The sequence below is a fragment of the Neoarius graeffei genome, chromosome 19, assembly GCF_027579695.1.
Source record: "Neoarius graeffei isolate fNeoGra1 chromosome 19, fNeoGra1.pri, whole genome shotgun sequence".
NCBI classification, from domain to species: Eukaryota; Metazoa; Chordata; class Actinopteri; order Siluriformes; family Ariidae; genus Neoarius; species Neoarius graeffei.
The window spans coordinates 22,788,810-22,814,311 of NC_083587.1; the positions used below are offsets into that span (position 1 = coordinate 22,788,810).

At 40.7% G+C, this 25,502-nt stretch overlaps 1 protein-coding gene across 1 annotated transcript; it reads right to left on the reverse strand.

Moving 5' to 3' along the window:
- Positions 1-870: 870 nt before the first annotated feature.
- LOC132867881 (solute carrier family 22 member 13-like) lies at positions 871-25,163 on the reverse strand. The gene is made up of 10 exons (XM_060900852.1): positions 24,789-25,163; positions 21,618-21,721; positions 21,284-21,411; positions 20,556-20,751; positions 19,966-20,086; positions 19,791-19,885; positions 19,373-19,587; positions 1,483-1,591; positions 1,106-1,315; positions 871-952 (listed from the first exon to the last, which is right to left on the reverse strand). The coding sequence occupies exons 1-10, from the start codon at positions 25,161-25,163 to the stop codon at positions 871-873; spliced, it is 1,635 nt and encodes a 544-aa protein (XP_060756835.1).
- Positions 25,164-25,502: the final 339 nt, after the last annotated feature.

Here is a 25,502-nt window from a genome sequence, read left to right on the forward strand (position 1 = left end):
CGCTTTAATGGGTCTTCAAGTATTCACCTGCCATATAATCCCAATCAAGGCCCTTCTTGCAGGCTGTAACAAAGCAAAATGTAGAAAAGTTTAAAGGGGGTGAATACTTATGTAAGGCATTGCATACTATAAGGGATCTATAAAAGTAAAGATTTGGATAAAGAAACAATTCATAGGAGGTACTGTATAAAAGTAAAATGAAATTTGATATTTGATTCATCACTGTTAATTGTACTAATGATTAAACTTAATGCTAAGAACAAAAAGGCTCTGTAATATGTCTTGAAAGCAAGGCATCAAAAGGATAGAATGATACAAGATAATAACATCCATCAGCCTTAATAATAAAATCACAAGAAATCTAACTTGGTACAAGTGATCACAAAATGTGCTGACATTATTACATGAAGAAAATACATTCTATAATAATGTCTTCTTCAGTCAGCAGAACTTGTGAAGTACTTCTGTATTTATTTCCATGTTCACTAGACATCCATCATAGTCAAGTGACAGAGCCTTAAAACAGTATTATGTACTAATACTGAACCTTTGGTCAAATACATGAAAAGTGAATCAAACAGAAAAATGAATCAAACTCGTATCAGTGGTGGTGATGAGCTTCTAGACTTTGGGGATGTTTTATAGAAATACATATTTCAGGGTTTGTTTGTTTTTTTAATGGCACATCATTTGCCCACAAGCTGTTCACTAGAATGTGTAAATTGTCATCATTGTCGTCGTCATCATCATCATCACTGGATGTTTACAACAGGCATATGTTGGATTTTTAGTATTATTCAACACTATGTGAAAGATGACATGGCAAATAATTCTACACAGATTTATGAAATTATTTCAACAAACACTGCTTTATAATTTCGTGCTCCTTGGTGATTCTTTCGTCATTTCTTGCTGGTTAATTCCACTTTCAACACCTCCCTTCTTCAATATCCTACAAATAAATATATAAAAAATAATCAGATATATTAATCTCAGAGGTTATTTTACATCCGGGTAATAACTCGTCTTTCAAGTTATTAAAATGCATAAAAATTCAATGCAAAAACTCAATGAAAGCCAACGAATCAAGACTGTATCCACTCACATGGTCTTATCCATGAGAGCATCCATGTGATCCAGAAGCTCTGTGTTCAGGGTCTCGGGAAGCATAAAGCAAAGCACTCCAGCGAGAAAGGGCAAACTCCCAAAGATTACCATTGGAATGGCATGATGATAGACGTCCAACAGACCAATGAGAGGAGCCAGAATCCCGCCCACACGGGCAAACATGGAGTTTAATCCTGCCCCATTCTGCCTGCAACAACAAGGTTAACAGGTCAACCAGGGCAAAAACAAGCTATGTAAGCAAAACAAACAAACAAAAATAAAAATGTGCTGCACAATGCAAATTTCTTCATGGAATTAAGTATCTTGCATACAATATGCCATATTAAGCAGGAATGTAAGTTACTTATTATTTACCTCACGAAAGTGGGGTACACCTCAGTAGTGTACACATACACTATGGTAAAGGAAGCAGCAAATGAGAATTTCCCCAACATTGCTATGATAGTCACCACTACGGGGTATTCTGGAAGTAAATGTTAGAAGTTAGAGGCTTCAGCAAACACATAGTGCATCAATAACATAGAAAATATTTTGTTGAGGCTTCCGCTTCCAGCCATGACACGGATGGCAGCATAAAGAAGTTGATCCTGAGTAAATTATAATTTTAGCCCTAAATCATCACATATCAAACACCAAAGTAGGAAAAATCTATGAGGGGGCAACGATGGCAGCTAAGGTTAAAAAAGACGGCAAAGAACTTAAAGCACAAAAGCAAACAGGGACTCGGAATGACGATGCTAATCCTGTCAGGGAATCTATGGCTGATTTGGATCTGATACTATGAGAATTAAGAAAATTTCGACAGGACAATAAATCACAAATGGAAGAAATCAAAGGGGAAATAACAAAAACTAACACCAAATTGGAAGAGGCTGAGGGCCAATTCGAAAAGGCAGAAGAAAGAATACAAAATGTCGAAGACATTGTGTCTGAAATGCTAAAACTTCATGCTCAGATGGAGGCAAGGCTAACCGAGCAGGAGAGTCACTCACGACGCGAAAACATTCGCTTATATGGGATTCCAGAGGGGGCTGAAAGGGACAGTCTGTCAGTGATTGTGTTCGTGGAGCAGCTGATAAGGGATAACCTTGACATTGCTGATACGGCCCTGAACATTGAGAGAGCCCATTGCTCACTAGGAGTTCGGCCCCCACCAAATGCACAACCAAGCTCAATCGCTGTCAAATTCGCTAGCTTCCGAACCAAAGAGATGGTGCTCAGGAAAGCGTGGCAAAAGAAGGGTTTGATGTTGGGCAAAACCCAAATTAACGTAGACAATGATTACCCACCACATATTCTACAACAACGAAAAGAATATGCAGAGGTTCGGAAGGTTCTCAGGGATCAAAACATCAAGTTTCAAACGTTGTTCCCCGCCCGGCTTAAAGTGCAATACCAGGAAGGAGAAAAGATCTACAACACGGTTGAAGAGGCAACGGGAGATTTGGCTGAGAGAGGTTTCGACATCACCGCAGTCAATCAACCTGAGACAATGATGGAGCGCCTTAGGAAATTAAGCTGGCAGAGAGGCGGACAAGCCCGACAATGAGTGGAAAGCACCGGTTCTGGAACCCCAAACTATAAAGAGCGACTGCAGGGCTTCCGAAGAGATGTACCACCCCAAAGCACAGACAGCGGTTAGTAACTTGATGTAAAAACGGACTCAATCCCCGCTTAGGAATGGTGAGTTTTGCTTGTGTGACTATTTAGCTCATAATAGAGCACAATGTGGCGCTAAACTTAGCTGTAAAGTTATATTTCTAATACTCGGGAAAACAAATGGACATGGAACTTTATGTGGACACCTGTGAGGGCCCTCCCACTTACCAAGAGGGAGGCTATCCCCCAAATCCACCTGCTTCCATCTGGTGGAGGGTCTTAAGTAAGACTCATATCTTGGAAGACCATTTTATGTTTATCTTTTTTAATCTTGTTCAATGTAAGTACAACGCCACCGTCCCGTCTAAGAACTACAACTCCCATCAACTAACTTCCGTGGTGACCTACGTCACGGCTGGGCGGGATCACCTACGTCACTTCCTCCATGATCCCATAAGTAACCCGGAAACTTCCAACTCGGCCTCTTTGGTGCTGTGAATCTCGTCGCAACCGGCGCATTCTACAGAGATAAAAGAGGCCGCTCACCAGAGCATCCAAGATACAGATGTCTGCTTTGCAAGTAAAAATTCAGCCCGTTTTCATTTTACCACTGGCCACGGTAAACTTCCAAAATCGCGCGATCTAACTCAGATGAGTTACAACGGGTTTTTATTTGTATTATGGGTAACGTTAAAACTGCTGCCCAAAGCAGTTAATTAAAAGTTAGAAGTGACCGGATTCCTTCTGACTAAAAGCGCTGTGCACATTGTTTGATCAGAGACTTCTTCTCCACGAACTACGAAGCGTTCGGACCAAGAAATCCTCTGCTTCCACGGAATCAACTCACGTGCTCCTGTGGACTCCAAAAGTCTCTGAACATTCTCTATAATCTTGCACTGGAAGCAAGATACTGAAGTAAGGCTGGCATTTTTGGGCAGAAACTAGTCTTAGGAATTAGCTTTATGAAGTAGTGTGAATTTAAACTCAGGAATTGTTTAATTGTGTGCACTGCAGACACTTAGGGTGTTGAATTGATTACTGTTCTATTTGTGTTGATCTCTCAATTGTTAATAGATAGGCTTTTGCATGCTCTTGCTATCCTTTCTAACCTTTAATTTCATTATTACACATATTTTGACCTCATCAAGATTTCAGTGGATTTAGTAATGCTATAAGCTAGTGGATTAGCTACCACGGCTAACCCTTTGTTCTACAAAGAAACACGTGGTGACCCCGCCTCCACACTCTCACACACACACAAACACACCTTAGATAACATTCCTTTGCCTTAGCTAGCAACACAGAGCTAATTCTTTTGTCTCCACCACGTGGTCACACACAAACACACCTTAGCTAGCAACCCAGAGCTAATTCTTTTGTTTTAGGCCACAGGTGTCTCACACACACACACACACACACACACACACACACACACACACACACACACACACACACGTTTGTGTCACTATCCTTGTGAGGACATTCCATTGACGTAATTATTATTGTAGTTAATTAATGCTGTGCCTGCACCTCAACCTAACCCTAACCTTAACCTCAGTGATGAAAAGGAAACTTTTTGGCTCTTTTTTTCTTTCAATTTTTGTTTAAAAAAAGAACAAAACAGCATTTTCCTTGTGGGGACCATCCGAATGTCCCCACAAGATCGAAATTGTCAGATTTTACTATCCTTGTGGGGACATTTGGTCCTCAGTAGTATTTAAAAACATGTATACATACACTCTCACACACACACACACGCACTCCCATGTACACACACATACCTCACTGTTTGAATATATTTCAATTGCTATTATTCATTTTTATCATTGTTATAATAAATTCAATTCATTGTGAAACTGTGTGTTTATTTGTTGTACCGATATTTCTGAAGTCATCCAATCTCAAAGAATTCCAAGGTGCATATGAGTTGTGTAATACGGTAAGTGATCCATTATTGTTGCATTGGTAGTGACCATAATAATTTGGAATATACCATAATTTAGCTGTTTGATAATTTATTATTAAGCACCAAAATTAAAGGTATTATTTAATGAGACTGATTTAATGAGATTGATCACTTAATCACAAATTGCACCTACATCAATGTTCACAATATGTTTGTTTACAGTCGTTCTATACTGTACAGGGGTCATTTTTCACTAAAATGCAGGACATGCCCAAAGATATAAGCCTTAATGCAGAACATAAGATTAGCCACATATAATGTTAACGGTTTAAATAACCCAGTCAAAAGAGGGAAAATTTTAGCACAACTTAGAGAGAAGGTTCAAGTAGCCTATCTTCAAGAAACCCACCTCAACACCATTGAACATGCCAATCTTAACAGAATGGGCATTAAATATGTATTTGCATCATCTGATAGATCTGGGCATAAAAGAGGAGTAGCTATTCTGATAACAAGAGGCGTGAATTCTGATATGTGCTCATAACTCACTGATACGGAAGGCAGGTATGTGATGATTACAGGCAAAAAAGAAGGGACTATGGTAACTTTACTTAATGTTTATGCACCTCCAGGCAGTGGATGGATGTTTTATAGGAAAATGTTTGACTTGATGACAACAAAAGCACAAGGGGTTGTCATTTGTGGGGGCAACTTTAACATACACCTACACCCAACACTAGATGTTTCAAATGGTAAGTCTGAGACAAAACCTATAAGTAGAAGAGTGATTGACTTGATGAAAGAATTAGGTATTGTAGATATATGGAGAGAATTGCATCCTACCAGCCGAGACTATACTTATTTTTCTGCACCACATACAGTATACACCAGGATAGATTACTTTTTTATTTTCAGTAGAGATCTACACAAAATTGAGATGTGTGACATAGGCCCAATTACTCTCTCAGATTATAGCCCCATATTTATTTATATGTCATTGAACAGGGAACAAAGGTCTACACTATGGAGACTAAATTCAAATATATTGGCCAATCCAGATACTAAGAAGTGTTTACTAGCAGAAATTGACGCATTCATGGATATAAATGATAATGGGGAGGTGACACCTGGTATCCTCTGGGATTCACTTAAAGATGTTATGAGGGGGAAAATCATTGCTACCACCTCTTTCATACAAAAAATAAGATGACAAAAACTGCAAGACCTGGAGACTAAATTAAAACATTTACAAAGGGCTCACAGTACCACCGTAGATGAAGGGGATAAACAAAAAATGAAAGAGATAAAGATGGAGATAGAGGAAATGAGTACACAGGAAATACAAAAGAAGTTTCTATTTTTAAAACAACGTTATTATGAGGTTGGAGGGAAGACAATAAAACTCTTGGCATACAAATTGAAAAAAACAGCAAGCGGATAACACCATTTCTAAGATTCGAAATCCAGAATCTGGGGAAATTGAACACAGATTAGAAAAAATCCAGCAGAGTTTTGAAAAGTTCTACAAAACACTTTATTCCCAGCAATATATTGACAATACTTCTCATATTGATACATTCTTGGCCTCGCTTGATCTACCCTCTATCTCTGGAGAACAAAATGAATAATTAGCAGCAGCAATCACAACTGATGAAATAAATGCAGCCATCTCTAGGTTAAAGACAAACAAGTCACCAGGTCCAGACGGCTTTACAGGGGAATGGTATAAAGCTTTGAAAGAGAAATTAGTTCCTATATTACTGGATACCTTCAACTGGGTCTTAAGAGAAAACAAAATTCCACCCTCTTGGAAAGAGGCAACAATTTCATTGATCCCCAAGGAAGGGAAAGATGCGTTGGAGTGTGGTAATTTTCGCCCTATTAGCGTATTAAACGTAGATTACAAACTATTTACATCCATACTAGCACATAGAATAGATAAGATTTTACCTTCCCTAATTCATACTACGGACCAGACTGACTTCATAAGGCAAAGGCAAACTCAGGGCAACTTGAGAAGAACACTTCACATTATTAATCACATCATACAAAAAGACACAGAGGCAATGCTGGTAAGTCTGGACGCGGAGAAGGCATTTGACTCTGTTAGGTGGTCCTTCTTGTACAAAGTTTTAACAAAATTTGGCTTCCATAAATCAATTATTGACACATTCTAAGCCCTATATGACAGCCCTATTGCTAGGATTAAGGTCAGTGGAGCTCTTTCAAAGGCATTCACCCTGGAACGAGGAACAAGACAGGGGTGTCCAGCCTCCCCCCTGCTTTTTGCGTTATTTATCGAACCCTTGAGTCAGTGGATTCGACAGAATAGTGACATTAAAGGGATAACTATACACAATGAGGAACATAAACTAGCGCTTTTTGCCGATGATGTCTTAGTCTACTTAACAGAGCCTACTCTAACATTTCCTAAACTAATGACTGAATTAGAAAAATATGGCACCCTGTCTGGATACAAAGTAAATGTTCAGAAGACGCAAGTGCTAACTTTTAATTTTGATCCACCCAGATCCTTGATAGGGCAGTACCAACTAAGATGGGAGGCAGATCATATAAGATACCTTGGTGTTAATCTCCCAAAAGATATTACAAAACTATCCACTTTGAATTATGGGCCACTAAACAACAACATTAAATCTGACATGCAGAGATGGAGCGTCATTCCCTTCCTTGGTCTCTACTCAAGGGTGGAGTGTATAAGAATGAATGTACTACCAAGATTATTATGCCTCTTTCAGTGTCTCCCAGTGGACATACCGTACCCATAAAACAGTTCATGGAATGGGACAAAATGATATCAAGATCTCTGTGTCAAGGTAAAAAACCTAGGATTAGGTATAAAACTCTTCAATTGCACAAAGACTATGGTGGTCTAGGCCTTCCCTGCTTGCGGGAATATTATTTTGCAGCCCAATTAAGACCTTTAGTGTGCTGGAGCAACCCATCATATTCAGCAAGATGGAAAGATATAGAGAGCAATATGATTCCTCAGATCCCCTTAGCAGCTATAATGGCAGACAATAAATTGATGAATAATATGGTAGAAAAAAAACAACCCTTGGATTAACACTACATTGAAAATATGGGAGAAGATAATAAAACTTTGTGAATTGGAACATACTCTAAAAATATTACGATGGTGCGCTTATGACACGGATTTCTCCCCTAACATTCTGGACTCCAGATTCAAGACTTGGATTAAAGGGGGGCTTACTACTTACCACACATTTGTAAATAAAGGCACACTTAAGAGCTTTGAGTTGTTGCAGCAAGAGAATGGATTACAACCCCAAGATTTTTATAGATACATTCAGTTTAGGCGATACTTTCAGGAACATATAGCTAGAGCAGGGCTTTTCAAAGTGTGGGGCGCGCCCCCCCTGGGGGGCGCCAGAGTTCTTCAGGGGGGGCGCAACGTGAGAGACAAAATGGATCGGTTTTTAGTACCTAAAGCTACAGTGAGTGAGGAGACAAAGTCTGGGCCAAGCAAAAAACAGAGCCTCCAGGATGTTGCGATTTGCAACTTCAGCGCAAATTCAACCAATCCTCGCGAATTCAGGGCGGTGTTGCAATTATATCCAATCACCGCAACTTTCCCGCAAATTTGACCAATCGTTGGCATCGTCTTGAGGTGACGTCGACAAACTACCTTCCGCCTTACTTCCGTGTGTTCAAGAGAAGCAGCATGCGGCAGTGTTGCCAGATTGGACGATTTCAAGTGCATTTTGGCGGGTTTTGAACATATTTTGGACTGGAAAACGTCAACAGTATCTGGCAACACTGAAAGTGTGTTATGTTTACAGTGAAGGACTGTGTGCACTTTTTTTTTACTTAATACAAGAAATTAATGGATGCCAACATTTTTGCCAAAATGGTATTTTATTTTCCATTGTTTAGGCAGCTTCAGCATCATACTGTGAGATTCTGTTCAAATTGTTTTTTTTCTTCTATGAAGCCTGAGCCATTTATTTTATTAGTTTATAATTATTGTTTAATTTAGTCTTCAGGAGAGACTGCCTGCACACAGTACTAGTATTAATAGTTTTTTTTTCTTACATGAAAGCTGAGGCATTTATATTATATTTTAAGGTAACTTCATGTTGTGCTGTGAGGTTCTATGCACTTTAACTTTTGAACCAACAGGTGCATTTGGATAAGTAAAGCCTATTTTTCTGCATTTTTGTAGTCCTGGTAATCTTTTATATTGGTAAAGTTGTTTATAGGACCATTTCTCTTTGTTTTTTTAATCAATAGTTTTTCAGTAATAACTTAATATTTAACATATCACTCAATTTTAATCACAAAAAGAGAAAATCGCAACAATTTCTTGCAACTTTCACTTCCTCCCGCAATGTAATCGCAACAAAAACCTAAAAAATACCGCAACTTTCATCGCAATTTTTTTGGAAACCCCTGCAACATCAGACATTTTAGCCCACAACAATCACAGAAAAGGCCTGCGGAATCCTGGGGGACTGGAAAAAGAAGGAAGTATGAGCACGATTATTTAAAGTTTGGATTTTCATGGACTGGATCTGAAGATGCTCCACTGCCACAGTGTGTTGTCTGCCAAGAGGTGCTAGCTAACGATGCTATGGGATGTTTAAAATGTGTAAAACAAGATGTTTTAAAAAGCACAGATGTTTAAAATGTGAAAAAGAAAAAAATAATGTGTACAACAACCATTTTTTTAAAAATATGAATGGAACATTAAGTATAGCAACAACAAAAATTGTAAGGGGGGGCGCTGTTGTTTATTTGCTCTCCGAGGGGGGGCTCACTCTCCCACACTTTGAAAACCCCTGAGCTAGAGCAATAGAGGAGCAAAAGACAGGTATTTTAGAAGTGTTCCAGGGAGCTAATAATTCAATAACTTGCAAGAAGGTTGTATCTAGATTGTACCAGGCATTACGTCAAGCTAGTCCAGACAACACTATATATTAAGGATAAACAGGAAAAGGAAGGTAATCTTACAATATATGAAGAAGAATGGGGAAATCTGTGGAAACTACAATGGGGAACAACATGCTCAAACACATGGCATGAATATAGCTGGAAAAACTTATCGAGATTTTTTATAACACCATTACAGCAGCGCACACAAATATCTAGCACTGCCTGCTGGAGGGCCTGTGGGGCAAATGAGGCCAATCACTTTCATGTTTTCTGGGATTGCCCAATAATAACACCATACTGGCGAGACATCCACTTTCACCTGAACAAAATTTTTGAAGTAGACATTCCTTGTAGATTTGACATTTTATACTTAGGAAATATTTCACTTGATTGTTGAGACTACTGGGATAAAAAGTTGTTACTTATACTACTGGTGGCGAGTAAAAAAACAATATCAAGAAGATGGTTAAAGTCAGACCCTCCTACAATAGGAGAATGGCTAGATGTAATTCATGATATATACACAATGGAAAAGTTGACTTACTCCCTCAAAATAAAGACTGATGACTTTTCTAGAATCTGGCTTAGATGGATTGGGTATGTTGAACAAGTGGGTTTAAGATCAGATTTTGCTTGAGGCATCTTCCTGTAATGTATGTATGCATGTCACTTTTCTTTTCCTTTAATTCTTTTCTAAGGAAAACAGTGAAACTTACCCCTATGTTCTAATTGTTTTTATTGTATATAAAAATGTTCAAAAAATGGCCCAGGCACACAATGTTGTGACAATTATGGATGGATATTTTTTGGGTTTTCTCTGCTAGAAATGGTTTTATTTGGGTTTGAATTGTTTACCTATTTTAGTTTTTGCAAAGGAAACTACTGTGTAAAGAAAGAAAGAAATGAGAAATGGAAGGATAATATCCTCTATTGTATGTGACCTGATGGCTAAATAAAGAGAAAATTACAAAAAAAAAAAGAAAATACTTTGGTACATGCTTGAAAGTCAGCTACATAAAATTGTATGAATTATTTCAGGGGAATTCATTTGAGTGATTTTGTCATTCTTTTAAGAAATAGCGAAGACTGATAAGTCCAGTTGAAAATCTGAGTTAGGATTGAAAACATGACATGCAAGTGTTACTGGGTAATAAAACTTAAGAGCCAATAAGATCTCAATATACAAATTAATCAATTCATCCTCAGTAGCCTCTTTATCAGAGGGGAACCATCAGGGCTTTCTAGGTCTTCAGAGAAGACCCAAACATATCAGCATTTCAAATATTATATTTAATTTCTTTCATTCTTTCATTATAATTATTCTCTTCTAATTTGGCCTCATTTTTTTTAATCAAATTTGCTTCAGAAATGAAAGTGTTACTGTTCTGAAAACATTAAAATAAAGTTATCCAGGGAGATTTTTTTGTTTGTTGTCTCTAGGCTGAGAAGAGTTTAGAGCTGGCTCACTCATTGGTTTGGACTTCACTGCCAGGACAGAAGGCCATGGCAGTGTATGCTTATGTAAGAAGTGACAGATGAAGGAACCAATCAGATTTTGATTTTTCATGGGAGGGACCAAAAATGTATCGCCTGAACAAGTCGCCAGGTCATCGCAGGGAATGAAAGTATTTATTTTATTTTTTGAAAGTGAGTTCAGTTGCACCAGTCCTCCTGGAGTGTGAGCCGAGGGTTGTTGCTAAAACCTGGGACGGAACGGGACAGGACATACCGCTCAGGCAGTGACCTCCCTGTGGCTGTTGGAAAACCGGTGACATCCCGTTCTGTCCCGGGTTTTAGTAATTGCCTGAGCCTAGCAGTAATGGTGGAATATACAGTATGTACAGAATGAGTGGAGCAGCCATCTTATTTCTCATCTCATCGCATTATCTGTAGCCGCTTTATCCTGTTCTACAGGGTCGCAGGCAAGCTGGAGCCTATCCCAGCTGACTACGGGCGAAAGGCGGGGTACACCCTGGACAAGTCGCCAGGTCATCACAGGGCTGATGCATAGACATAGACAACCATTCACACTCACACCTACGGTCAATTTAGAGTCATCAGTTAACCTAACCTGCATGTCTTTGGACTGTGGGGGAAACCGGAGCACCCGGAGGAAACCCACATGGACATGGGGAGAACATGCAAACTCCACACAGAAAGGCCCTCGCCGGCCACGGGGCTCGAACCCGGACCTTCTTGCTGTGAGGCGACAGCGCTAACCACTACACCACCGTGCTGCCCCGTCTTATTTCTAAACTGGATATTGCTGACATCTCGCCCTTACATGGAAGAAGTGAATGAACAGAGAACTGAACGAACAACTGAAAGTCAGATTGTTTCAAAACAATCGGCCACAAGATCGGCCTTCAAGAAGCAAGAACACAGACGGGTAAGCTCCAACTCTCATTTGGATAAAAAACAACAAAAACAACATGTTGTTTACCTGCATTTAGATTAATACATGTATCTTGTATTGTGTATTTAAGTTACCGGTATAAGATTATTTAATTTGCTTCAGAATGTGATTGTCTCAGTTCATCTGATTATTTAATTCGCCTTTTACGTTTTATCAGTGAAAATTCATGCATGTACATGTATGTTGCACAAGTCATAACGCTTATCCTGTTTTAATGAGGGTCAACCCACAATCAATGAAGTCAAATCAGTCTTAGTTGAGCAAGTCGGAAAAGGTATTTCTTACTTTCACTATACATTTTTATTGATATGACTTTGGTCTATAGAGGTTTTCGACCCACGTGACCATTGCCATGTCAACAAGTAGCCGGCGCCATTTTGACGGTCACAAATATGGCGACTACTGGTAGCAATACACTGTTGATCATGACGAAGTCTCATTGTCGAGTATTTTATCCGGCCTAGATGACGCGAGTAAGAAGTGATATCACCAGAAAATCAATGATGCTGGTGTACGTGATCCGTACACGTTACCAGGCTATCTTTTTCTGGCTTTGCAGCGCGGGTGATCTTCCTGACCTGCAGTCAGGTGTGTGGGAAATACCAGGGAAAAAACATAAAAGAAAAAGGAGCGAGATGCAGAAAACACCTTCACTATCCAGCGACGTAGGGCATTTACAGGGCAAGCAGAGGGAGAGGTATTTGCAAAAATTGAGGTTAGCAGGCTTAGAGAACGACGTTTACCTGCTTCCACCAGGATTGTTCACTGACGTACGGAAGTACACCAAGCCCTCGTCTTTACCTGACTTCGGCCCACATGATCTGTGTATACCTATGTCATTAAAAACCAGGCTGGGTAACATGCCTACATCAGCAGGTCGTCCCTGGAGCCGGTGGTCACCATCTTATTACAGCTAAGGTTTGTTCACATTTTCATTTACTTTCGGTCCTCAGGATAAACAAAATGTTATTAAATGTCATTGAAATAACTTCTTAGTCTGTTGAGACATGGTCCGTTATAAATTTGCTGTTACCAGGCAATGACCAAGAACTGTATTATTAGGGTCGGTGTCTGTGTTGTAGCAGTTTACTAGCAGCTAGCTGTTAGCACTAGCTAATGTCAACAACATCATAGCTGGTATGTTACTGTAGCAATGTTTACGTTCAGCCATTTGGATGACTGTTAAAACCTTTCAGTCTCAAGTTTTTCCTTTACTGGATTTACTAGTTTACTGAGCTAGCGCGCTCGCTCCCAGCCTCCCCGAGCTAGCACGCTCGCTCCCAGTCTGCCCGAGCTAGCGCGCTTGCTCCCAGCCTGCCCGAGCTAGCGCGCTCGCTCCCAGCCTGCCCAAGCGCGCTAGCTCAGTAAACTAGTAAATACAGTAAAGGAAAAACTTGAGACTGAAAGGTTTTAACAGTTATCCAAATGACTGAACGTAAACATTGCTACAGTAACATACTAGCTACTGTTGTTGACATTAGCTAGCTTGACCTTCAAAATGGCGGACACCGGGGCGTCACGACACCTGTGACGTCATGTCGAAATCCTCTATAGCTGTAAATGGCCTCGGCCTTAAAACTGGTTACTGCAGTGATGTCACGCACTCAGGGCTGGCTGGCTCAGTGGGGCAGCTCAAATGCCAACTTTGCGGTCGATTTTAACTCTCAAAAATATATATTTTTATTCCCATTTATGCAGCATACAAGAGTCAAGGATGGAGATACTATCCACTCAGAAATTTATTTAAAAATAAAGGTACTGTGTATCTGCTTTAAGTATTCATTTCCTTATGTGGTTTACTTAGTTACTTTTAAAATGAACATCGACAACTACACAGGACAGAGTGACCTAGCACCCTGCCACTAATCCCCTGCAAAATCCTTTGCCCTGTTGCTTTCTTGGTGTGTCTGGTTAAGTTTTGGCTGAGCTGAAGTCCCAGGTCTAATAGTAATGGTTCGCCACTGCTTTTTAAACAGTGTGGGCTTTATAGATAATTGGGCTAATTTTGAGGGCACTGCTGGCCTGTTAGGGCGGGCTGGTATCCATCCCACTCAGGAAGGTGCTGCTCTCATTTCCTGCAGCATAGGTTATAGTCTCAGAACAGGCCTAGTTAATTTCTGACAATCCAGAGCCAAGACCAGGGAGCAGACGAACAGGCTAAACCGACTGTCTGCTAGCTGCACAGAGTCGTCACTCAGGGTCCACTACATCGAGACTGTGTCTGTTCCCCGAGCTCAACAAAAAGGTAGAAATTTTCAGAGAGTTTGTTCCAGTAACCTAATCAATATAAAATTAGATCATACTGACTGTACAGCTGCTGCCAGCACCTTTGATCTAAAGGTGGGGCTATTAAATATTAGATCTCTTACATCTAAAGTGCTAATGGTTAATGAACTCATTACTGATCAGGAGTTTAATGTACTTTGTTTAACTGAAACATGGATTAAGCCAAATGAATATATAGCATTAAATGAAGCGAGTCCTCCTGGATACAGTTATATACACCAGCCTCGTCTAACTGGCAGAGGAGGAGGCGTTGCGGTTATTCATAACGATTATCTAGGTGTAACACAAAAACCTGGTTATAAATTTAATACATTTGAGGTTCTTCATACTCATATAATGTATGTAGCCTCGAAAAATAAGTCTACCCAGTTAATTCCATTGCTTATTATTTACAGGCCCCCGGGGCCATATTCTGATTTTCTTTCTGAATTTGCATATTTTATCTCAGATCTGGTTATTTCCTTAGACAAAGCTTTAGTTGTCGGAGATTTTAATATTCACTTCGATAACCCAGAAGACCCTTTAAAAACAGCGTTTGTGTCCATCTTAGATTCAGTCGGGATTAAGCAGAATGTCATAGGACCGACCCATAATGGTGGTCACACCCTTGATCTAATACTAACATTCAGATTAAACGTAGACAATATAGTCATACTTCCACAGTCTGAAGTTATCTCAGATCATTATCTCATCTCATTCAAACTATGTCCGAGTAATAATATATGCACCTCACCACGCTACTGTATTAAACGTACTTTCACGTCAACTACTGCACAGAGCTTTATAAATGATCTCCCAGAGTTGTCAACTTTGATTGGGTCACTGTCAGCCCCTGCAGAACTTGATCAGGCAACTGAATGCTTAGAGTCAACATTCCGCCATACTTTAGATAATGTAGCTCCTCTAAAAAGGAAAATGGTCAGAGACAAAAAATTAGCACCCTGGTATAATGATGACACTCGCACATTTAAACAGACCACTCGAAAATTGGAACGTAAATGGCGTCAAACAAAATTGGTAGTGTTCAAATTAGCTTGGAAGGAGAGCTTCCTGAAGTATAGAAAAGCTCTTAGTGCTGCGAGATCAACATATTTCTCCTCCCTAATAGAAGATAACAAAAATAATCCTAGATTCCTATTTAATACTGTAGCAAAATTAACCAGGAATAAGTCCACTATCGACACATGCACACCTGCAGTATGTAGTAGCAACGACTTCATGAATTTTTTTTAATGACAAAATTGAGAATATCCGACAAAAAATTCAAACTACTAATTTAAGGTCAGACAATGAAAGTGACCTTGTAGTTAACTATATAACTGTATCAGATCATCAGTTAGAATGTTTTACTCCCCTTAAAGAAACTGAATTACTTTCATTAATCTCTACATCAAAAGCCTCAACTTGCGTACTAGATCCCTTACCTACACATCTATTCAAACAGATAATGCCTGGAGTAATTGAACCACTTCTAAAAATAATAAATTCTTCTCTTACGATTGGCTATGTACCCATATCCTTTAAACTAGCAGTTATCAAACCCCTGATTAAAAAACCTGACCTTGATCCCTGTCAGCTGTCCAATTATCGGCCCATATCAAACCTCCCCTTTATCTCCAAGATCCTTGAAAAAGCTGTGGCACAGCAGTTATGCTCATATTTACATAGGAATAACATCCATGAAATGTATCAGTCAGGATTTAGACTTCATCATAGCACAGAGACAGCACTGGTTAAAGTAGTAAATGACCTACTGTTGGCGTCTGATCAGGGCTGTGTCTCGCTACTTGTGTTGCTTGACCTTAGTGCAGCATTTGATACCATTGATCATTCCATTCTTCTGGATAGACTAGAAAATGTTGTGGGAGTTAAGGGAATGGCCCTCTCCTGGCTCAGGTCTTATCTAACTGATCGTTATCAGTATGTTGATATAAATGGTGATATTTCTAGACGTACCGAGGTAAAGTTTGGTGTTCCACAAGGTTCTGTCTTGGGTCCACTGCTTTTTTCTCTATATATGTTACCTCTGGGTGATATTATTCGTAAACATTGTATTAGTTTCCATTGTTATGCTGATGACACACAGTTGTATGTCTCTGCAAAACCTGATGAGAGACACCAGCTTAATAGAATTGAGGAATGTGTTAAGGACATTAGACACTGGATGCTTATTAATTTCCTTCTGCTTAACTCTGACAAGACTGAAGTACTTGTGCTAGGACCACATACAGCTAGAAGTAAGTTTTCTGATTACACAGTGACTCTGGATGGCCTTTCTGTTTCTTCACGTGCAGCAGTAAAAGACCTCGGAATGATTATTGACCCCAGTCTTTCATTCGAAACTCACATTGATAACATCACCCGGATAGCTTTCTTTCATCTCAGAAATATTGCAAAGATAAGAAATTTAATGTCATTGTGTGACGCAGAAAAACTAGTCCATGCTTTCGTTACCTCCAGGTTGGATTATTGTAATGCCTTACTGTCTGGATGTTCCAATAAGTGCATAAATAAGCTCCAGTTAGTTCAAAATGCAGCAGCAAGAGTCCTTACTAGAACTAGAAAATATGACCACATCACGCCTGTCTTATCCACACTGCATTGGCTCCCAATCAAATTTCGTATTGATTATAAAATACTACTATTGACCTTTAAGGCACTAAATGGTCTCGCACCACACTACCTGAGTGAACTTCTGCTCCTCTATGACCCGCCACGCCTACTTAGATCAAAAGGTGCAGGCTATCTGCTGGTACCTTGTATAGTGAAGGCTACATCAGGGGGCAGAGCCTTTTCTTACAAAGCCCCACAGTTATGGAACAGCCTTCCAAGTAATGTTCGGGAATCAGACACAGTCTCAGCATTTAAGTCTAGGCTGAAAACATATCTGTTTAGTCAAGCCTTTGTTAATGGTGTTCATGAGGTAAAGGTGTAGATCTAGAGGGTCCTAAGATATAGAGTGTTTTGGTAAACTGGGATGTATGGATGCTGTCAGTCCCCACTCGCTTGCTCACTCGAGTTTGTTGACGGTGTAGTGGCTGGCTGCTTTATGTCCCGGGGCTCCCTCATGCCTGTGTTACCTTCTGGCTCTCTCCTTTTAGTTATGCTGTCATAGTTAGTTGCCGGAGTCCCTGCTTGTACTCGGTGCAATATGTATACTGCTCCTACTTATTCAGGTGACATTGGGCATACCTAACAACCTGTGTTTTCTTTCCCTCCCCCCCACCCCAAATCTGTCCCTCTGAGTTACATGGAGTCAACAGGAAATCTTTTGGTGGAGAGGGTGGAGACCTCGACTGGCTATCGTAGCCTGCAGGGAATCGGCCATCAGACTTTCTGTCGCATGTCCCAGACCCAGTGAAATGTAACTGAATTGTCTTGGCCAGCCCTAAGGGTCCCATCTGCATCTCATCATTGCTGAGGAGTGTGCTCCCATCACCCAATCAAGCATCCAGCCAGAGCAGGTCATGATATATTTTTTACCATATTAACATGCTGGGCGGCACGGTGGTGTAGTGGTTAGCGCTGTCGCCTCACAGCAAGAAGGTCCTGGGTTCGAGCCCCGGGGCCGGCGAGGGCCTTTCTGTGTGGAGTTTGCATGTTCTCCCCGTGTCTGCGTGGGTTTCCTCCGGGTGCTCTGGTTTCCCCCACAGTCCAAAGACATGCAGGTTAGGTTAACTGGTGACTCTAAATTGAGCGTAGGTGTGAATGTGAGTGTGAATGGTTGTCTGTGTCTATGTGTCAGCCCTGTGATGACCTGGCGACTTGTCCAGGGTGTACCCCGCCTTTCGCCCGTAGTCAGCTGGGATAGGCTCCAGCTTGCCTGCGACCCTGTAGAAGGATAAAGCGGCTAGAGATAATGAGATGAGATGAGATGAGATATTAACATGCTATTGTTGTGTGTTATGCCTGATGTAAAGACTCTCGTCTCTGCGAGCCTACCACACAGATTTAATACTTGTCATTTTTAGGGCATACCTAACAACATGTGTTTTCTTTCCTTCTCTCTCCCCCCCCCAATCTGTCCCTCTGAGTTACATGTTGGTCCTGGGATTGAGATGCTGGCCTCTTCTGCCCCTCGGACCTGCTTGATCCATCCTGGTGCCCTGTGTCTGGTCGGAGTTTTATCGCACCGCTCCTGTGAAGGACAGCCCCATGAGGACAGTTGAGGGTTATACCTGGAGGATGCTCTGGACTCTTACAGTAATGATTTTATGGCTGAGGACTACAGTTGTCTTGCTAACTTTAGGACTGCAGTTATCATGAACAGTTTTGCATTCAAGTTTCCATCAATGAAGTGTTATAACATCAATGAAACTGTCCTCATGTTAAAACTGTTAATATTATAGTCAGGCTGTCTGTTGTTGCCCAAATGAGGATGGGTTCCCTTTTGAGTCTGGTTCCTCTCGAGGTTTCTTCCTCATGTCGTCTGATGGAGTTTTTCCTTGCCACCGTCGCCACAGGCTTGCTCATTGGGGATAGATTAGGGATAAAATTAGCTCATGTTTTAAGTCGTTCTAATTCTGTAAAGCTGCTTTGTGACAATGTTTATTGTTAAAAGCGCGATACAAATAAACTTGACTTGACTTTATCCTAGTCAGGGATGTGGTGGATCCAAAGCCAATCCCAGGAATACTATGTGCGAGATAGGGATACACCCTGGATAGGATACCATGACACTGACAGAATATTACATCGACTTCGTCTAAAAAAAAAGTTTTGTATGTTTGCACACGGCAGCACGGTGGTGTAGTGGTTAGCGCTGTCGCCTCACAGCAAGAAGGTCTGGGTTCGAGCCCCGTGGCCGGCGAGGGCCTTTCTGTGCAGAGTTTGCATGTTCTCCTCGTGTCCGCATGGGTTTCCTCTGGGTGCTCCGGTTTCCCCCCACAGTCCAAAGACATGCAGATTAGGTTAACTGGTGACTCTAAATTGACTGTAGGTGTGAATGTGAGTGTGAATGGTTGTCTGTGTCTATGTGTCAGCCCTGTGATGACCTGGTGACTTGTCCAGAGTGTACCCCGCCTTTCACCCGTAGTCAGTTGGGATAGGCTCCAGCTTGTCTGCAACCCTGTAGAACAGGATAAAGCAGCTAGAGATAATGAGATGAGATGTTTGCACACCTGTTGGGATGGCAAGAATGACCAGACATGCAGTTCCCCCAAGGAGCAACATTGCACTTTGAGATTTCTTTCTGCCAAAGCGCTCAATAAGTGGGTAGCAGCTGAGGTGAGCAGGAATCTCTGCAAAGCCGAAGATAAGCTGTGTCAGGTAGATGTTCACACCAAAGTTTCCCACATTTAGACTGATCCCATAGTACACCAAGCAGATCACAAACCTGTCAAAGGCACAAGGCAATTTGGGGGAAAACACCAAAATGTCAGAATGGGATTAACGTGAAGATACACATCTGTATTGCACAATATTGTGCATTATTCAAAATATAATGAATTTCCAGAATCTAGTTTTTGGGTGGTTTACCCTTTTTTATAAAATATATTTTGATAAGTATTGCAAGTACTGGTACAAATTTGAACTTACCAGATAAAGCACATAATCAACGTCCTCTTTCTCAGACTCGTCACTCGGAAAAGGTCCAGCATGCTTCCAGTTCTGACTGTGTTCTCTGCATCCATCTGACAAACCATACATTCACATTACAAATTCCATTAAAACAAATACAATTAAATGTTTTGTTGAGACACACTTCAATTACCCTTTCAAGCAGAGAGTCTGAAACTATCCTGCCATTGACCCTGGCTGCATTCAGGATAATTTTCTTGGCTTCCTCCTGTCTGCCTTGAGTCAGGAGCCATCGAGCCGACTCTGGAAGGATCCTTAGAACAGAGAGCACTTACAGATATGGTATATATTATTCAAAGAGGTTTACAGACGAGGCAGACAACAATTGAACTATATACTTGAGCAGTTGTTGGATAAGGACTTTATAGGGGTCTGTGGTAGTACTGATATTAAAAACCAGACCTTCTGCAGAGCCTTGACTACTAGGCTACCAAGTCCCACTGGCTTCCAGTATATGGGTTTATAATCTGTCCCATACATGCCTTGTTAGCTAAAGGTCCATATAAAATCACAATATATTTTTTAGGGATGTCCAACATGCAGAAGCAAGAGTCTTGATATTATGGACAGTATTTTAACCCCAAATTTTCCTACCCAAGAAAAAGCACACACTGGAATGAATTTCCACAGCAATCATTTTTGAAGACCTTAGCTTAATAGACTGCAAACCCACTTGCCAACATTAATGAAGGACAGATATGAGGTTCAGAGTGAAAACCTTACCAAAAGTAGATACCAAGGATCAGGACTGGTGCAGACATGGCTAACTGGAGGATTCTCCAATTGCGGATGCCGTAGGCCAACCCAGTTAGTATCATCTGCCCCAGGGCAAATGTACAGTGAGACAGGATGGCGAAGGAGGCCCGATACGATGGACCACACCACTCAATGCCTACAAAAAGATTAGCCATCTTTTGACCTGCTAGAGGAGGAGTCATCCTAAATCTAAGACTACTACATGTTTGTCATTTATCTCATCTCATCTCATCTCATTATCTCTAGCTGCTTTATCCTGTTCTACAGGGTCGAAGGCAAGCTGGAGCCTATCCCAGCTGACTACAGGCGAAAGGTGGGGTACACCCTGGACAAGTCGCCAAGTCATCACAGGGCTGACACATAGACACAGACAACCACTCACATCTACGGTCAATTTAGAGTCACCAGTTAACCTAACCTGCATGTCTTTGGACTGTGGGAGAAACCAGAGCACCCGGAGGAAATCCACGCAGACACGGGAAGAACATGCAAACTCCGCACAGAAAGGCCCTCGCTGGCCACGGGGCTCGAACCCGGACCTTCTTGCTGTGAGGCGACAGCGCTAACCTGTTTGCCATTTATAATAAAATTAATCTGAATAAGGATTAAAAAGTCTCCAAAGTAATGTCAGTAAAAGGAATGGTACAAATTATGTGTTCCATCAGTATCTATGATCTGGCCAGTGAGGAAGATGCCATTTAAGGTGACACCAACCACAAAGCGAAGAGCAATGTAGATGTAAATGTTGTGGGAGAAAGCAGCACCCACACTGAACAAGAACTGGAAAGTTAATGCAAGTAGTAGAACAAAACGCCGGCCGTATCTGCAAGGGTAGAACACATGACAAAAAATTGCCAATTGTCATTACTTCATCTCTATGGCCTCAGTCACTGTCGGACCCCAGTGTTGTGATGGTCAGTGAAAAGTATAGAATGGTCATATAGTATAGTGGGCAATCGAACAAACAATGAATTTACTACTAATTGCATCAATTCTCTAGGTTATTTTGTTTATAGGAAGCACTCTTACTTGTCAGCCAGCAGTCCACACAACAGAGCTCCAGTGAGGAGTCCAGCCATGAAGATAGATTGTGAGGTCTCAATCAGATGCTTACTATCACACACCAAGTCAAACTAAAAAATGAAAGAAAGAAAGAAAGAAAGAAAGAAAGAAAGAAAGAAAGAAAGAAAGAAAAGTAGTAAAAATATCAAAGCAAGCATTTAAACAATACTTAGTGTCCCAGCAGCCTTCTACTTTCAAATGCATTTGGCATCTTAAGGGTCTTCAATTTATCCATTTGAGAGAAAAATTTATGTAGAACCCAAAGGTTTTTCCTTTCACCAAAAGTTCAAAGTAGGACCTGTTTAAAAAGCTGGTTAGTCATGCAAGGAAGCCTTGAGGAAACGTCTCCAACTCTAGTTTCTCCAGCTCCTGCTCCAGCCTTGTTAACACCCTGGGTAGTGTCATCATGTCTCTATTATTGGTCTCTTTTGGTGGACAAATACCTCTTTACTTCCACTGTCTCCACGCAAAATTTGATTGCATGCTCTGTCTGTTCCAAGTTGGGTTGGTTTGTTTGTTTTAAAGTTTCCTGCAGTTTCTTGTTGTGTATTTTCTGTTTCTGACCATTATCTCGTGTTTTGGATATTGATAAAAGACCTACCAATGTCAAACTTCTGTTTTTTCCTCTCTGACCCCATTATGGACAATGACCATCAATTTTGGAAATCCTAGAATAAAAGAGGGTGGGTGGCCTTCATTGTGGTTGAGTGCTGTTTTTACAAAAATAATTTGTTTCCTTTTCTGCCAAGAGTCACCCATAAAGGTCAGAAACTTAAGCTAGTAAAGCAATTAGCTTATTTCAAATCTAAAAACTGCAAACCACTAAAATGTCTAGTAGCATTTTACACCATCACAATGTCAGCCTCTTGGACATCAAGTGGTTTGGAATGAGCAAGGCTCTACTTTGTCAAGTGAAAGTTATGGTAAGGAAGAGTCTAGTGCAAAGAATCCCAGTAGTGAAATTTGTATTTCATTTCTCATGTAGTTAGCTGCTAACTGTGCAGTGTCTGAAATTTGGGTGAGTATGGGAGGCCTTAGACTTAAAGGAGATGCGCAGAGCCATGGCCTCACTTTTTGTTTATAAATGCCTTGAGACCTCAAGAATGGCATAGGAATAGTTTTAAGCATCAACAATAAATCTAATATAGTAATTTTTACAATTAAAATGATTCATATAGGTAGCGGTCTGAGTGAATGACCTTGACATCTGTGATGTCACCATAGGAAGGTTATCGGCCTCATCACCATTTCCACTATACTAAAACACAGAGCTGACTGCAACTTCAATCCTCCATTTTGAGCTAATTTATCACCATGCCACATAGATGTGTTGCTGGCAGGTGCAGCAACATGACAGAAGGTGGGTTTACATTGCATTCATGGCCCAAGAATGTTCAAACTGAAAAGATTTGGACCTGTTTTGCAAGAAATTCATGGGCACATTGGGCGCCTACAAAGTGGTCTCTCCTCTGCTCTGCACATTTTACTCAAGACTGATACGATACCTCTGATCTGTTGAGGAGCGTTGGCTATAAGCTCATATTGAAAGAGGGTGCAGTACCAACAAGTAAAGGAAAAGAAAACTACAAGAAAACGAGAGCAAGTTCAGTTGCACCAGTTCTCCTGGAGTGTGAGCCAAGGGTTGTTGCTAAAACCCGGGAAGGAACGGGATGGGACATATTATCGCTCGGGCAGTGACCTCCCCGTGGTTGCTGCTAAAACTGGTGACGTCCCATCCCATCCCGGGTTTTAGTAATTGCCTGAGCCGAGCAGTAATGGCGGAGTACTCAGTAGGGAGAAAATGGAGAATGAGTGGACCATCCATCTGATTTCTCCGCTGGATATGCTTGCCTCAGCAGCAATATCTCGCCCTTACATGGAAGAAGCGAATGAATGGAGAACTAAAAGTCAGATTGTTTCAAAACAATCGGCCACAAGATCCGCCTTCAAGAAGCAAGAACACAGATGCGAAGATCATCATTTGGATACAAAACAATAACACTCATTGTTTACCTGTATTTAGAGTAATACATGTAATTTGTATTGTGTATTTAAGTTACCAGTATAAGATAATTTAATTTGCTTCAGAATGTGATTCTCAGTTCATCTGATTATTTAATTAGCCTTTTACGTTTTATCAGTGAAAATGCATGCATGTATATGTATGTTGCATAAGTTATAACACCTATCCTGTTTTAATGAGAGTCAACCCACAATCAATGACGTCAAATCAGTCTTAGTTGAGCAAGTCATTAACGGTATTTCTTACTTTCACCATAAATTTTTATTTATATGACTTTGGTCTATAGCTGTCAAAGGCCTCAGCCTTAAAACTGGTTCCTGCTGTGACGTCATGCACTCAGGGCTGGCTGGCTCGGCAGGGCAACTCAAATGCCAACTTTGCGGTCGATTTTAACTCTCAAAAATATATATATTTTTTATTCCCATTTATGCAGTGTACAAGAGTCAAGGATGGAGATTCTATCCACTCAGAAATGCATTTAAAAATAAAGGTTCTGCGTATCTCCTTTAAAAAGCTCAAAAACTACTGATCAAGTGAATATCTAAAGGTTCCATAGTTATTCTTTGAGTAGATAGGTGTTTGTTTCTAAAGTTCCACTTGGAAGCTTTTCTGAAAGGGATATCTTTAGTGGGATGGTTCCAATCATAAAAGGTTCTCCTGTTCCCAAGTGACACGACAGAAAAGGCTTTTCCCCATCATCCAGAAATTGCGAATTCATATCTTGATGATGCCACAGTCATCTGTGGCCAGGAGCTGAAGAGAACAAAATTGGCTGTGCTCTAAGGGAGGGGCAGATGCTCTCTAACTTCAGTCACAGCAACATGCACTTTCCTTGGAGTGTTACACCACATTGATATTGAAAAGAATCGAGAAGACATTTCACGTGCCTCAGAAGAAGCAGGTGATGGCTTTCACCTTCCCTGGTTGATAGCTGAGTGATAAGGGAGAGAATACTAGATAGGTGGGAACTGACCATGGCTAAATTACGTAGAGTAATAAACCAAATAGTCAGACCTATGTAGACCCCCCCATACCATTATCAAGCAACATTGCTTGTTTTACGAGACGTGCTGAATTAAATTCAAAACAATCATTTGTTAGGAAATACAGCTTACCTCAGTAATTAAGGTGCTACTCCCTTGAGGTGCTTTGTAAATCCAGCCATCTCTGCATTTCTCTGTTGTGTTTAGTCCATAGGCTTCAATGACTTCAAATTCAAGTTCAACAGGAGTGAACATTTCACAGCTCTCATACTTGCCAGCTGGGTCTTTAGGGACTGTCAAATTTAGCTGCTCCTCGTAAGTCAGGTTCGGCCCTTGTTTCCGAATCCAGTTAGTATTGCAGTTGTGTGGGAAATTCAGGCTAGTAAACACCTGGACAAACATGTGAAAAGCTGAGAAGATGTAGGGAAGGCATATTATCCCAAGCAGGCGCTTCTGGAATGGGCCAAATTCCCCAACAGCTGACAATATCTGGCTAAAGTCAATCATCTTGATGGAAAGCAGAGCAATCCCTTTCCATCTGGCATAGCAGTTTGCCAATATGGACATGAATTAATCTTTAACCTGCTTCAGGTTAATCTAACAAAGAGGGAACACATACACACATTTCTTATGTAGCATATTGTAAGAGTGAGCTAGGGAAAAACAATGAAGAGACAAGTCAAATATTTTCCTCTTATTCAGCTGATGTAATAAGGTTCACATCAAAAATAAATTACTTGAGCACATCCATCCATCCATTATCTGTAGCCGCTTATCCTGACCTACAGGGTCGCAGGCTAGCTGAAGCCTATCTCAGCTGACTACAGGCGAGAGGTGGGGTACACC